This window comes from Mercenaria mercenaria, chromosome 17, assembly GCF_021730395.1.
Source record: "Mercenaria mercenaria strain notata chromosome 17, MADL_Memer_1, whole genome shotgun sequence".
Lineage (NCBI taxonomy): Eukaryota > Metazoa > Mollusca > Bivalvia > Venerida > Veneridae > Mercenaria > Mercenaria mercenaria.
In genome coordinates, this window is record NC_069377.1 from 4,758,325 (window position 1) to 4,773,257 (window position 14,933).

The window sequence follows — 14,933 nt, forward strand, 5'->3', positions numbered from 1 at the left end:
AAAGATGCAATATTTTTAAAACAAGTGTGTTATTGTTTGCTTATAAGAATTAAGCTGATATTTTATGTGAATGTTCGTATTTACTCAAATATCTACTTCTCTCAAAATCTGGGTATTTGTTGCTCATATTTTTCTGATAATTAATTATGGTATTTGTATTTACTTATTTCTGCTTTCCTGCTTTATTCACCTATTTATGTTACCATTACAATGTTTTGAATGCAAGCTCATATCTCCGTAACCAATGCATGTACTTGACTGAAACTTAACACACATACTCCCAGTCGTCAATCCTTCCGAAAAAACAAGTAAGGTAATTCTTGAATTTGATACCATTAATGACCCTTTTTCGACTTCAAACATTTGGTTTTGCATGCAGTTAACAATAAAGATGTATCCTAGGAGCAAGTACATGTATTAGGTTGAAATTTCACACAGTGTTTTCCAGTCATCAAGCCTACTTAGTAAGATAATTATGTCTCCCCCCCCCCCCCCCCCCACCCCTCCCCCCACTGTGGGAGACATATGGTTTTTGCCCTGTCCGTCAGGCCGTTCATCTGTCATACTTCATTTCTGATCAATAACTTTAGAACCATTTGACTCAGAACCTTCCCCCCACAACTGGGGGAGACATACAGTTTTTGCCCAGGCCATCCATCCGTCACTAGGGGCCACTAGAACTAAAGATAGAAATGACTTCTTCTCTTGATGGATCTTCATCAATGATTTGTAGCATTATTATAAGGCCCTTTACCAAAACTTTTCAGTTGAGGACTCTTTGCCACTTTTAGGGACTGATAGAGCTAAAACTAGAAATAGCTTTAAACAACTTCTAATGAATGGCTGATTTGTTCAAATGGTCTCGGCAATTGCTAGGGCTAAAGGTAAAAATACCTTGTCATGACTACTCATGAAACACACCTGGATCTTCATCAAACCTTGTCTGTAGAGTCAATATAAGGTCCTCTCATTATAATTTGGCCCTTTTAAGGGTCAGATGGTTAAGGTCCTCTTCAGGTGAACAACTGTTAGGCCCATTTGGGCTTCTTGTCCAAAAAGTATTTGACCTAGAATGTACAACCCTCACAGGATTGTCATTCATCATGTGAAGTTAGTGTGGTGTTTTAATTGAAATTTCACACAGCCAAAATAGTCTAAAATATTTATGAAAAGGGATTAAAAGTTCTTGTTACACGCATCTCAAAATGCATTTCACCTAGGTAATTGAAACATTATAGCAATATTATTCCTCATGTCAAGATGTGCAGCTGGGGTTTTGTTTGAGATTACATTCAGCAAGGCCATTGTTATGACCCCCTTGACCTAGTCAAAATATGCATAAAAGGGCATACAAATTTGTGTTGCATTTATCTTAAAATGTATAGGGATTTTTAATCTTAAAATCACTTTCCCCCACCCCAACTCACACCACCCCAACTCAAGTCATTTTATATTGTCTCCTAGTATCTGATATCATTTTCCTTATAATTTTCTTAAATTATATACAGTGCTCAATCAGGTATCGTGTATCGGTTTTGCTGTAACTCTGTGATTCCAGCAGGTATACAAATTTTGATTCCATACCTCAAGTTTTTATTTCAACGTAAATGAGATGTGAAACCAAAATTTGTAGTCCTGTTTGGCGCCATATAACCTATACTGTGCTGAAGCCCGCCCGCTTAGCTCAGTAGGTAAGAGCGTTGGTCTACGGATCGCGGGGTCGCGAGTTCGATCCTCGGGCGGGACGTATGTTCTCCGTGACTATTTGATAAACGACATTGTGTCTGAAATCATTAGTCCTCCACCTCTGATAATTCATGTGGGGAAGTTGGCAGTTACTTGCGGAGAACAGGTTTGTACTGGTACAGAACCCAGGAACACTGGTTAGGTTAACTGCCCGCCGTTACATGACTGAAATACTGTTGAAAAACGGCGTTAAACCCAAAACTATACTGTGCTGGTGCGCCGTAAAACCCAAATCAAATCAAACTATCCTGTTTAACAGCAAATTTTTATATCGTTATGACTGGGGTTTGGTCTTAGCTGAAATTACACTGTTTAGCATCAAACACGACCCACTGTTCTTTTTACAGGTATTTAATGCATATTGACACAGTATATAGTATATTAACCTATTTCTATAAATAGAAATTGGGAAAACCCGCGAATAGTCAAAAACGAAAGTAGGATGGGTACAAGGTGTGTTGTTTGGTGTCAAGTAACATTTGGTATTCTGGTTCCTTGGTGCCTCCAGATGATTGGAGTATTTAGTCCCTATTGGTTGATAGAAAATGGTGTCTCTAAAGGTCTGTTCTACCAGAGACTTGCTGACGGTTCGCCGCATTTAGAAGGTAAAATAAGTTAATGTAGATCCTATGGAAATTCTGATACATTAAAGTTGATGGAAGAACGAGATTCGAAACATACTGTTGTCGAAAATTAAAGCACAGTATGGGATCATTACGGTTAAGCAATCCGTAGAGAGACTACGGCAAGTGGGCCCGGGTTCGAATCCTGCCTTGGGCAAGGATATGTAGATATCTAGCAGTCCAGTGCTGGTTAGGGTGCCAAACCCTCTAATTACTACTACGTTTGTATATTTACATGTTTAACGTGTAGTTATATTTACAAAGGACTATTTTAGGATTTACCAGCTTTAATGCACGTGTATGTATACAGATTTAAAGCACCGTAATTTAGTATGCTTTCTGTCTAAATCTGAGCAGTTCGGTGGTCAAGTGGTAACACGCTTGATTCCAGAGGGCCAGTGTTCGAGTCTCGGTCCAGGCACTGGAAATTTCTTAGATGTTCTTGAGTGTCTCATATCTAAGAGAGCAGTGCTAGTTCTTCCCTGGAAAGACGGCTTCGCATGTATCGGTACCATACCATTCGGGCACCAGACTCTTCGCAAAGAGCTAAACAGGCCTGTATCTAATGGATTTCTCTGTTCAGGGGACTTTGTCTCACTCTGTCCCTCTGTCAGATCACTCTATTTCTATACTAGTGGAGGATGAATGGAGCCCCGAGTGGCTGCCTTTGTATATAAAGCGCCTTTGAACGTGTTTATAAGTCTTCACCATTTATTTGAGAGAATATTAATTTATAAATGTAAAACACGCTAAATAACATTTCAAGTTTGGAACGCAATAGTAGGTCTACAAATTCGCCATTGTTTATATTGCAGTACTAGATCAGGCAACCTTGGGTTTACAGACCACCTCGGTAATTCTACTGCTGTTTTGTGCCATATCATGCTGTATTACCGCCGGCATATACGGTCCCGACGAGGACGGCGATATTGATAATGCGTACCGCTCCTGTAACACGATCAACTGTTGCTGCTTTTTTTGTAACCTTGGGTTCTATGTTATAGCAAGTAAGTATTAATTCACACTCCTTATTTACTGTAAACTTACTCTAACAACATGCATGCCGAATGTACCTGGGATCCCAACCATTACTGTCGCCGAATAGAATGATTATTGAGGGTGTAAACTGGACCCATGTCAATGGAGGAACTGAAATCTAAAACTTCTAATATGTTTGCAGATTGATACTCGACCCCAATTTCCTTCACCTATGACGATGCCAATTCACTTATGGCGATGTCAGTTCATCATTTATCCTCCCCGAAAAGCCTGTCATGATCAAGTTCAGTTTAGCTCGAATAAAGCTAGTTTAAGTGAACCACTCGTAAGTCCGCTTTTTAGAAATAAAATACTTGTCATTTGTCTTCCAAGGTCGTACTAAAAGGTGTAGTCACGACCCCCGTTTAGCTCAAACCGACGGCCGACTGGGCTTTTAAAACGGCCTAATTTGTTCTACCGCTCCGCTTTATTGAATTGAAAATAATAATAGATAGCTGTGATATTAAGAACTGAGTTCAAAATTAACAAATTAAAGATGTATTGGCTAGTAGATCGGGCTTGATTGTCGGACAGCACCAATAAGTCAGTTTGTAGAACCAGTCAGTAAGTACATCTGTGAATCGTGTTAATATATAACCAAACTTTGTCTTTACGAAATGTACAAGTCTTTATGCATGGTTATCAACTTTGTAGATTAGAATGGTGCTTCTAAGAGCGTTGCACAGAGCTTATTGGGTACAGACCAAATTTTGCATTTAAGTAAAATAATTAATTTTGACCCAATGTTTCAAAATGAGACCGGTCTCTAATATGTCAAAATTTTGATGATAACCTTCCACTAAGAGAAAAAAACTGAAGATTGCTGTCATATTTGTTGAAATAATTATTAAATTGAAATTAACGAAATTGAAAATGATATCGAGTTTTTTTTTTTTTTTTTTTTTTTTTTTTTTTTTTTTTTTTTAATAATTTGTCCTTGGAAATAATTCGGGCCATTTTTCAAGTTGGGCACCTTCTTTGATGGCCTAGTGATATGAAATAAAATCTTTGTTTCAGGTATACTAATGTTATCAGGTTGTTGGAGATTTGGTTCCCAGTTCCCGATGGAAAATATTGGCGTATCATTCTATCTGTGCCTGTCATCCTTTTTACTTATTTGGTTAATGGTAAGTGTAGACTAATCTTGTAATAAAATCTATAAAGGGTGATGTAATTCTGACCGTCAGGGGAGGTAACTAGTATGGATCGGGACAACGTGGATCCGTACAGTAAACTTATTCTCATGGATGGCCATTCATTTATGCTCAAAATAGACAAAGTAGCTGTCTAAATAGAGAATATGCATAATTAAATAGTTAGAAAAAAACACTACTTTCCTTATTACACATGAACTTATGCAGACAGAGCCATAAAGGGAGATAATCAAAACAATGGATTCAATAGTTTTTTAGCTCACCTGTCACATAGTGACAAGGTGAGCTTTTGTGATCACCCTTCGTCCGTCGTGCGTCCGTCAACAATTTCTTGTCTGCACGATAGTGGTTTCATTTATGATTTTATTTTAACCAAACTTACACACAACTTGTATCACCATAAGATCTTGGTTCCTTTCTTGAACTGGCCAGATCCCATTATGGGTTCCAGAGTTATGGCACCTGAAAGAGCCAGAATCAGCTGTTTTGACCTTGTCTGCACAATAGCAGCTTTATTTATGGTTTGATTTTTACCAAACTGGCACACAACTTGTATCACCATAAGATCTTGGTTCTTTTCTTGAACTGGCCATATTCCATTATGGGTTCCAGAGTTATGGCCCCTGAAAGGGCCAGAATTAGCTATTTTGACCTTGTCTGCACAATATTAGCTTCATTTATGATCTTATTTTAACCAAACTTGCACACATCTTGTATCACTATAAGATCTTGGTTCCTTTCTTGAACTGGCTAGATTCCATTATGGGTTCTAGAATTATGGCCCCTGAAAGAGCCAGAATTAGCTATTTTGACCTTGTCTGCACAATAGTAGCTTCATTTATGATTTTATTTTAACCAAACTTGCACACATCTTGTATCACTATAAGATCTTGGTTCCTTTCTTGAACTGGCTAGATTCCATTATGGGTTCTAGAGTTATGGCCCCTGAAAGGGCCAGAATTAGCTATTTTGACCTTTTCTGCACAATAGCAGCTTCATTTATGACTTGAATTTAATCAAACTTGCACAAAACTTATGTTGCCATAAGATCTCAGTTCCTTTGTTGAACCGGTCAGATTCCATAATGGGTTCCAGAGTTATGACCCCTGAAAGGGCCAAAATTAGCTATTTTGACCTTGTCTGCACAATTATGATTTGATTTTAACCAAACTTGCACACAACTTGTATCAGCACAAGTTCTTGGCTTCTTTGTTGAACTGGCCAGATTCCAGATCGGGTTCCAGAGTTAGGGCCCCTTAAAGGTCCAAAATTGGTTATTTTGGCTTTTGCAGCCATATAGAGACTTCATTTATGGTTTTATTTGATACAAACTTCCAAAATATCTTCAACAACAATAAATCTTGGATACCATGACAAATCAGGTCCAATCACAGGTTCCAGAGTTATTTTATATCTGATTACCTTCCCTGATTGTTGTCAAAATGGATTTATATCAGTAAGTACTTATAGGACTTATTTGAAATTTCATTATTGTCATTAGTTGGACTGAGCTAATCAGGGTAGATAACTATAGACTGATTTTATGTCAAATTACCTCCCTTTATTTCAAATTAAAATGGGCATATCTCTGTAACTAATGAAGATACTGATCAGAAATTTCATCTATGTCAACAGATTTATTTGGCAGATCCTTCTTTTGTTCACTTACAATAATTTTCTTTTTAATTACTTCCCTTTTACATTACTGTAAATAGCTTATTTTAGTAACTTTTTTATTATTTGTTTTCTTTTTGGTTAAATTTCTTTCCTTTGTTGTTCCTGTCCTTTGAACTTAGATATTTTTTCTGAGGACCTTCTTGTCCTCAAGTGCAATGATAACAGGTGAGCAATATAGGGCCACCATGGCCCTCTTGTCTACTATTTTAATCAAATATTTAAACCTACGACAAATATGTGAGAAAACATTTATCAAGTATTGGATTTAACCTGAAAAAATAATATAGCTAATGTTAATAAAACAAAAAAAAAATGTGGCAGCCACATCTTAAACAAAGGTATTATGACCCTTTAACAGAGATATATATATTGTTTGAAACACGCTATGTGTCTGGTACATTGAAAATAAAACGTGATTCCTATGAAAATGAAAAAAATACATGAAAGAAAAACAATGTATGATTAATAAATCGTCTAAAAATAATATGACTAATATTATTCCGATTACTAGTACACTATATATATAACTTTTATTGAACACCAACTGCATTTAAATGAGGTAGTATATTGTTTTGTAAGAGCTGCTAATCAAGATTTATATAATTACACTTGGTGTAATTACCATTCACAGACCTGTATTTCAAGTATCTCGTGCAGTAGCACTCGTGCCTCGTGCACGAACATTTGTTACGCATACAAGATGGGTAAAAAAGAGTTCAGTGCGTAAACTATTACAGTAATTCCATGGTCCGAGAAAACGTCTATTTAGATTGCCCGCAAATTTCTTACGTTTGTCCGTTATACAGCTCAGTTTGCAAGTGGTCTCTCTGGCAATATTGCTGTTAAGCAACGGTGCCCGAACTGTATCAGATTGTACTTATATAAATCACCGATCCGTAGTTTAAGCTGTTTGACCGATCTATATTCAGCACATTTGTCAAAACTACGAGATCTGGGGACGTGAGTTCCATCGAACCCTAGCTCTTCCCGCTTAAATAACATACACTCCAATAAGAGTCTCCCATCTAACATGCTAAATTCTTGAATGGGGGCGTCCTCTTTATCTTGCAGTTCTCCAACTAAAAATACTTTCATTCTTGTTGAAGAGTCGCGACAGTATGGGCATACTCATTTTGACATTTCGAGGGCTTGGTGCAAAACTATTGTAAGTGTATATAAATAAAGAACAAGATACAATAGTTTTGCGCCAAGCCCTCGATTTGATTTTGAGGTATACAAAGATTGTCATTTGATGAAAGTGTGTAGACCCAGTTGAACACGTTGAATTATTAAAAAGAGAAAAGTCAATGTTTTATGCCGGATTTGAACCTGAAACACAATGAAGTGTATATAACAGCGCTTTTGTGGCACTCGCTGTGGAACCGTCCATTTTCGGCTTTGCTGGAAATTGTGTAGTTACTTTATTACTTTAGAACTAAATCAAATATCCGTTAAAAAAAATATAAGGCACATCTAAGTGTGGTTGCCGGTCTCAGTTTACACAAATTTTTTGCCAACACTGTTTGGTCAAAAAGGGTCGACTCGTACAATCGGATATCAAGTGAGCAAGAATATTTAGGCATGACTCTGGAATAGTCATCAAAAGGGTGTAAGATTTAGGTGTTAAAATATACGCACAAGAATTGCTGGTAATTATATTTTTCTTTTCTTTCAGATTTTTATATTTATTTGTGATCAAGTGTGTAAAAAGAAACGTGATGACGGTGTTTACCATACACTAACGCAAAAAATCTACGAGGATGCATGGGACTAGATTTAAAGCATTAAATAACAGTGACAAGAATTCCATAGAATTTCAGAAAATCTTCAATAAATCTTCCGATCTCGTATCACAGTTAAAGCCTACAGAAAGATATGCAGATGTATCAAAATACGTACAAGGAGTTAGTAAATAGTTTTATATACTTCAAACATATCTGCAGCAATATATATCCGGCCTCTTTGCTGATTTTTGCTTCTAAATATCGAACTGTGTAATCATTTAATTCCGTGTACGACACATGCCTTGGTTTTGTAGATTCAAAATTTCAAAGAAAAAAATGCTATCTGATATTTTGTTTAATTAGATTTAATATGGAGTATTGATGCAACATCTGGATCCACAAAATCTAAAGTGAATTCTCTAAGAATAATATTTGTCTGCCTTAAAGACCCACAACAGAATAGCTACTCCTGTGTTTACATAATGCTAGTTATGCATGAGTTGTATTAAAAAAGAGAATAACCAGTATCCAGTTACAAACTCACAGTGATATATAATAGTACGATGTGTTTAATGTCTAAACATTAATGTTGCAGTATGCACAATACTTGATGTATATAGATATATTTAGACCACCTTTTTTCTACTGTGTAAGATAGTTATTTACGTTTTTAAAACTGTACTGAAAAGAGCTTGACTTAATAACTTTGCAGATGAAATTGTGAAAATATATATTCATTCAGGAAAGGCCTAAATTGTCCACCTGTCATCCTGTTGTATAGCTCAATTACTAAAGTATACCCGTATTATCAGAATGACTTTCATGAAATTCATGTGTTTGGGGGAAGGAAGTATTTTACTAAGTTGTGGTGGGTCTTTAAGTGTACTTTCTTTCTACAGAACAGTTTTAAGTACACTTAGTTCATAAAGGTTCTGTATGTCGGTCAAGGTCACCCCTTAAGGTCTTGGAAACTACCGTACTAGTAACAAGCTAGATACCGGCTATCGTGTTGATCTATTTGCAAATTCTTCCTGCGACACGGGCAGACTTATAGAAGCAAATCATATGTTCAATCTTTTTATATCTTGCGGTTTGCAGTGTGGTAAATGACAGCATAATACTGTAACTGATTGAACAGTTCTCATGTTGATAAGATGGAATTCTTTTTAACTGATTCCTATCCTTCATTCATCACAATGGAAAAATTCAAAATATTTTTCTTTTAAGACTTTTGGATACAGTGAAACCTCTCTAAACGAGAACCTGTGTCGTAATATTATGTCAGAAAATCAACACCTTGGAAATTGATCTATTTTTAACTTCGGTATTAAGGCCAAAAGATACCACACCGAAAATGTTAGTTTCTTACATTCCGTATATCTGTAACCTTTTTACTAGCCTGTGAAGCCGTTGATAATATTTGTGCTTTGTCAGAAGAAATAATACATAATATCTATGCATTAAAGACCCGACTTAATTTGCGCTAATTAGTGTTTATTGGCATTCATCGAGTTTCTGATATTATCAACTTGTCAATTTGCAGGTAGAAAAAAAGTTAGAAATTGTCAGACTGGATTCCCAGGCTACCTTTTTACTAGTATGCCTCTCTTTTCGTTCAAGCGGGGGTATTTGCTTTGCATCTGCCGGCCGCGTTGGTTGGTCCGTCTGTCTGTAGAAAGAACTGTTTCCGAACCACTTGACCAAGAACCTTCAAACTTGGTAGCAGCATCGGACTTACGAATTAGATGACTCCTATTATTTTTGGGTCAGTAGGTCAAAGGTCAAGGTCACAGTGGCCTGAAACTTGGAAACGGTTTCCGCCCAATAAATTGAAAACAATATAACTTAGAACCTTCATACTTTAAAGCGTGATTGGGCTCATAAAGTAAATGACTCTTATTGTTTTGGGGTTGAATAGGTCAGGGTCACAAGGACCTGAACATAGAAAACGGTTTCCCGATTTCTTGGACTGAAAATGGGACAAGCCATCATGAGGTAGGGGGAGTGGGCATATGTGTGTGACAGAGCTGTTGTTGTTGTTTTTTATAAAATAGTTTTAACACCTGTTCTTATGTTGTTGCCCTCATTAGAATGTGTGATTTTTTATATAAAAAAACACCTTAAAATGACACCCCAAGGCTGGTCGGTATAAAGGAGTTGCAGTTGTACCATTCCAGTTAGCATATATGTAGCTTGGATAAATTTCATTTGTGATATATCATTTTATATAACTTTTTTGATAGTTTTAATATTTGTGCGTTTTATCTAATTGTATTATATATTTTGTATAAAATGTAGAAAAATAGACTGATCTTTCATTTTTTGTCCAGCATCTGTGACTGCAAAATGTCAACTCCTTATAAACATTACACTTACAAAATGTCTGCTTTTTGACCACCTTTTCTACAAAAAAACGTTTTTTCTTCTTCTTTTTTTCTTGAGTTCTCTTTATAATTAAGACAATACGATTCGTATTATAAAATATTTAAACAAAACCAATGGTGGTGATAGTTTTTTTGTTTGTTTTTTTTTTCAAATTCTCTTTACTAGTGTTGAATTAATCGTCCTCCAGAAATTGTTTTGATATGGTATTGTTTTGTCAATTTCAGCCAAGGTTTTGACTTGATTTATCAAATTTACAGGATTTCTTAGTTATCATCAAAGCTGTCTGACTATCAACAAGATAATCATTTTTATTAAGCTGTTTTTCTTAATTTCATTTTTTTTGTCGATTTTATTATCGCGGGCTAAATTCCGCCTAAGCTCTAATTAGTCTCCCCCCTACTATAGTTTTTGCCCTGTCCGTCCGTCCGTACGTCACACTTCATTTCCGATCAATAACTGGAGAACCATTTGACCTAGTACATTCAAACTTCATAGGATGGTAGGACTGTTGGAGTAGACGACCCTTATCGTTTTTGGGGTCACTCTATCAAAGTTCAAGGTCACAGGAGCCTGAACATGGAAAACAATTTCCGATCAATAACTGGAGAACCACTTGACCCAGAATGTTGAAACTTCATAGGATGATTTGTCATGCAGGGTAGATGGACCCCTATTGACTTTTGGATCACTGTGTGAAGGTCAATGTCACAGGGGCCTGAACATGGAAAACCGTTTCCGGTCAGTAACTTGAGAACCACTTGACCCAGAATGTTGAAACTTCATAGGATGATTGGGTATGCATAGTAGATGACCGCTATCGATTTTGGGGTCACCCTGTTTAAGGTCAAGGTCACAGGGGCCTGAACATGGAAAACCGTTTCTGGTCAGTAACTTGAGAACCACTTGACCCAGAATGTTGAAACTTCATAGGATGATTGGTCATGCAAAGTAGATGACCCCTATCGATTTTGGGGGTCACTTTGTTAAAGGTCAAGGTCACATGGGCCTGAACATGGAAAACCATTTCCGATCTATAACTTGAGAACCACTTGACCCAGAATGTTGAAACTTCATAGGATGATTGGTCATGCAGAGTAGATGACCCCTATTGATTTTTGGTTCACTCTCTTAAAGGTCAAGGTCACAGGGGCCTGGTCATGTAAAATCATTTCCGGATAGGAACTTGAGAACCATTTGACCCAGAATGTTGAAACTTCATAGGATGATTGGACATACAGAGTAGATGACCTCTATTGATTTTTTTGTCAGTCTATTGAAGGTCAAGGTTTCAGCGGACAGAAAATGGAAATCCATTTCTGGTCAATAACTTGAGAACCATTTGACCTAGAACCTTCAAACTTCATAGGGTGATAGGACTTACAGAGTAGATGCACGGTCTCTATTTTTTTTTGAGTCACTCCATCAAAGATCAAGGTAACAGGGTGCTGAACATAGAAAATTATTTCCAATCAATAACTTGAGAACCACTTGACCCACAGAGTTGAAACTTAATAGGATGATTGGACATGCAGAGTAGATGACCTCTATTGATTTTGGGGTCACTTGGTCAAAGGTCAAGGTCACAGGAGCCTGAACAGTAACTTGAGAACCACAATGCCTAGAATGTTTAAACTTAGTGGGATGACGGGATATGCCAACTAGATGATCCCTATTGCAGCCAAGCATCAGTGTCTCTTTGACTTTCGCTCCTGTCCCCTATTGACTTCTTGCCTGTACGGCTATGCATTGGGGGAGACATGTGCTTTTTTACAAAAGCATCTTCTAGTTACCTATGTTGGAAACACTTATGGAATTATATCCTATGAAAATAGGGTCTGAACATACTTGACATAATCAAGCACCATTTCTATGCATTTTTGTAAGGCTTTTGGGGAAAAGGATCGCGCAAAATCAAGCAAAGCCGTGATATGGACTCGGTGGATTTACATATCTTTTAATCTTCCTCTTATCTTTTAATTGGATAGATTTATTGATATCTTCCCATTAATACCTTCCCGTGTATAAATAGATGACAGTCTTACGTTCTGATAACTTTTCTAATATCATTTTATCGTTTTGTAGCATAGAATGTTGCTATATGGGACTCTGGCTTAACTGTACGATGAAATGGGACTTTAACTTAGCTATACACTAATAGCAATATGGGACTTTAACCTAGCCGTAGACTGATAGAGATATGGGTCTTTAATATAACCATAGACTAACTTTTCTCTTAGCCATAGACTGTTTTAACTTAACCGTAGAATGATAGCGATGTGGGACTTTAACTTGACAAAGGAGAGGAAAATTTAGTATGGGGCACAGAAGGTGATGCAATTTACTATTTCAGTACTTAAGACATCTTAATTTGTTTTTCAAGCTAAAGTACCTTTTCACCTTTCACAAACCAGAATCCCTAGTCACAACCGCGGCGACATCAAACAAGTCGGCATCGTGTGTGATTAATTAACGGTAATTAATTAAACCGTTAATCTTGATAATACCTGTAGATAAAATATATTTTGTGGTTTGATCTGAACCGCCGTTACCATGTTTTTCGTGAAGGAAAAAAAACCTTATCACTAATTGGGAGTTATGAGCAGATAGTTCAGTTTCATTGCATATCTGGTAGTTATATTTTGGAAAATTATTATTCGAGTATCAGAGAGGCGTTATAAATTAATACTGAGGTTGAATGCCGGGTTTACCGCAAAAATATTTGATATACTTTATGTAATTCTAAATAATTTATCATCAAAATCGTACGAAAAACTTTTTGTAGACAGTGTTAAATAAAACAGATCTCTAGAATTGACTTTAATAGCCCGTATCGTTGTACCTATAAAGTTCGCCAGTGATGATTTAGATGCAGCAGAGCTGTGTAATATCTAATCTTACATTATTAATACACATTCTTACCTTAGTTGTACCTATCCCCGCTATTACAAAGCACATAATTATTCTTTTGATGTCTGCGGCGTTTTAAAATCGCTCTTTTAATCATCTCTTCTGTTTATTTTCAAAAGATTACAGCAAACTATTACGAAACAATGAAAACACTCGACAGGAAAAGTAAATGATTTTTTTATTACGCCGAATGCATCTTTCATAAAGAGGTAAATCACTTTAGCTAACAGTTGCCGATTACACTTAATACTCGGATGAGTTTCTATTGTTGTATTTTTCTTAAGGACTCAGCTATTGTCTTTCAAGAAACATTTTTCTTTCATAGAATTGGGTCTTAACTTTGTTCTATGGTCAGTGAAATTCTCAGAATAGGAGACTGGTTTTCTGTCATGCTTACTGTTTATAATCAGGCCGGGTTAAACGCCTGGCCAGTCTGCCGTCACTGTCTGCACTTACTGTCGCTAGGTCTGGTAGAATTTGCTCAGCCCCAATTTTTATACATCCCTGAAGCGATTTAGTTTACAGAGAGCAGTAAGTTGATATTCTGATGACAGTCACCCAGTAAACGACTACACAATGCGTTTAAAATAGTTTCGGGTGATTTCTTTTACTTTCAGTTCTTTACCTCGTTTTTTGTGTTCGTTTAAAGCCAGAACAGTACACTGCTCAAACATTTGTAAAAAATGATTCCTGGAGTTTTATTGCGCAAAACATGACGAAAACGTGATACGCCAGATTAGTTTTAAACAAAACATCCAGATATCTTATAACTACAAAATATCAAAATAAATAATTGTTATCGATATCAAACAAGTTAAGATACTGCTTAAAAGGTGCGCTCCAATAATATTTTAACAATTTCATTGAAATAATCGAGGTTTTTATAATCCTTTGATCATTGCTTATAATCTAAAATGTTTCTCGTGTAATGTTATGTTTTAACACAGTATTTGTTTTAAAAGTATGGTATAAACGTCATTTACTCGAGACTTCAAACGAATCTTATCATAAACATAGGATGCTCCCAGATCAGTTTTTCTGTTCGATTCGTGATTAATACGTGTTAAGAAATCACTGTTATTAAAAAGGAACAGCCACTTTACGTTCGCACTGACCTTTTCATCTGACTAACGGGCCTGCTATTTCAAGAGGAAGATCTTGTGCGTGTTTCGAACCTCTTGAGTTATACAGTACGTGAATTTGTTTTCCTCTACGTTCGTAAATGCGTGATAGTAACTGATTTCATCAATTAATTGTATGTTGATGTAAAACGTGACGAGACTGGGTTTACAGTACATAACATTTAAATTAGAACTAATTAAAGTCCCTTTACAATTAAAGTCCCCGAGGTTGCAATTCAGGATATAGCCGTCGAGTCAATGTTCCGATGTTTTAAAACAGAATTTTGGAACCAATCTCAGAACTTCTGCATTTCATTGGTTGTTTCACACCCCGATGTGGAAATTGAGCAGTGGTTGTTTCCGTCTCTGAGATTGGTTACCAAACTTTGATTTATGACTTTGAAACCAGAGGACATTAGTATGACTCTCCGAAGTTTACGTATACTTAATAGAAATTTGCCCGAAGTGTTGTAATAAAAAACAAGGCGAAGGTACAGATGGTGTACTAACTAGAAATTGAAGAACATGGGACGTCGACGGTATCTCTCGGCAAGCGCG

At 36.5% G+C, this 14,933-nt stretch overlaps 1 protein-coding gene across 1 annotated transcript; it reads left to right on the forward strand.

The window, feature by feature from the left end:
* Positions 1-2,156: 2,156 nt before the first annotated feature.
* Positions 2,157-10,269, forward strand: LOC123536582 (uncharacterized). Its single transcript, XM_045319895.2, has 4 exons — positions 2,157-2,351; positions 3,185-3,376; positions 4,425-4,534; positions 7,914-10,269. The coding sequence occupies exons 1-4, from the start codon at positions 2,189-2,191 to the stop codon at positions 8,010-8,012; spliced, it is 564 nt and encodes a 187-aa protein (XP_045175830.2). The 5' UTR covers positions 2,157-2,188; the 3' UTR covers positions 8,013-10,269.
* Positions 10,270-14,933: the final 4,664 nt, after the last annotated feature.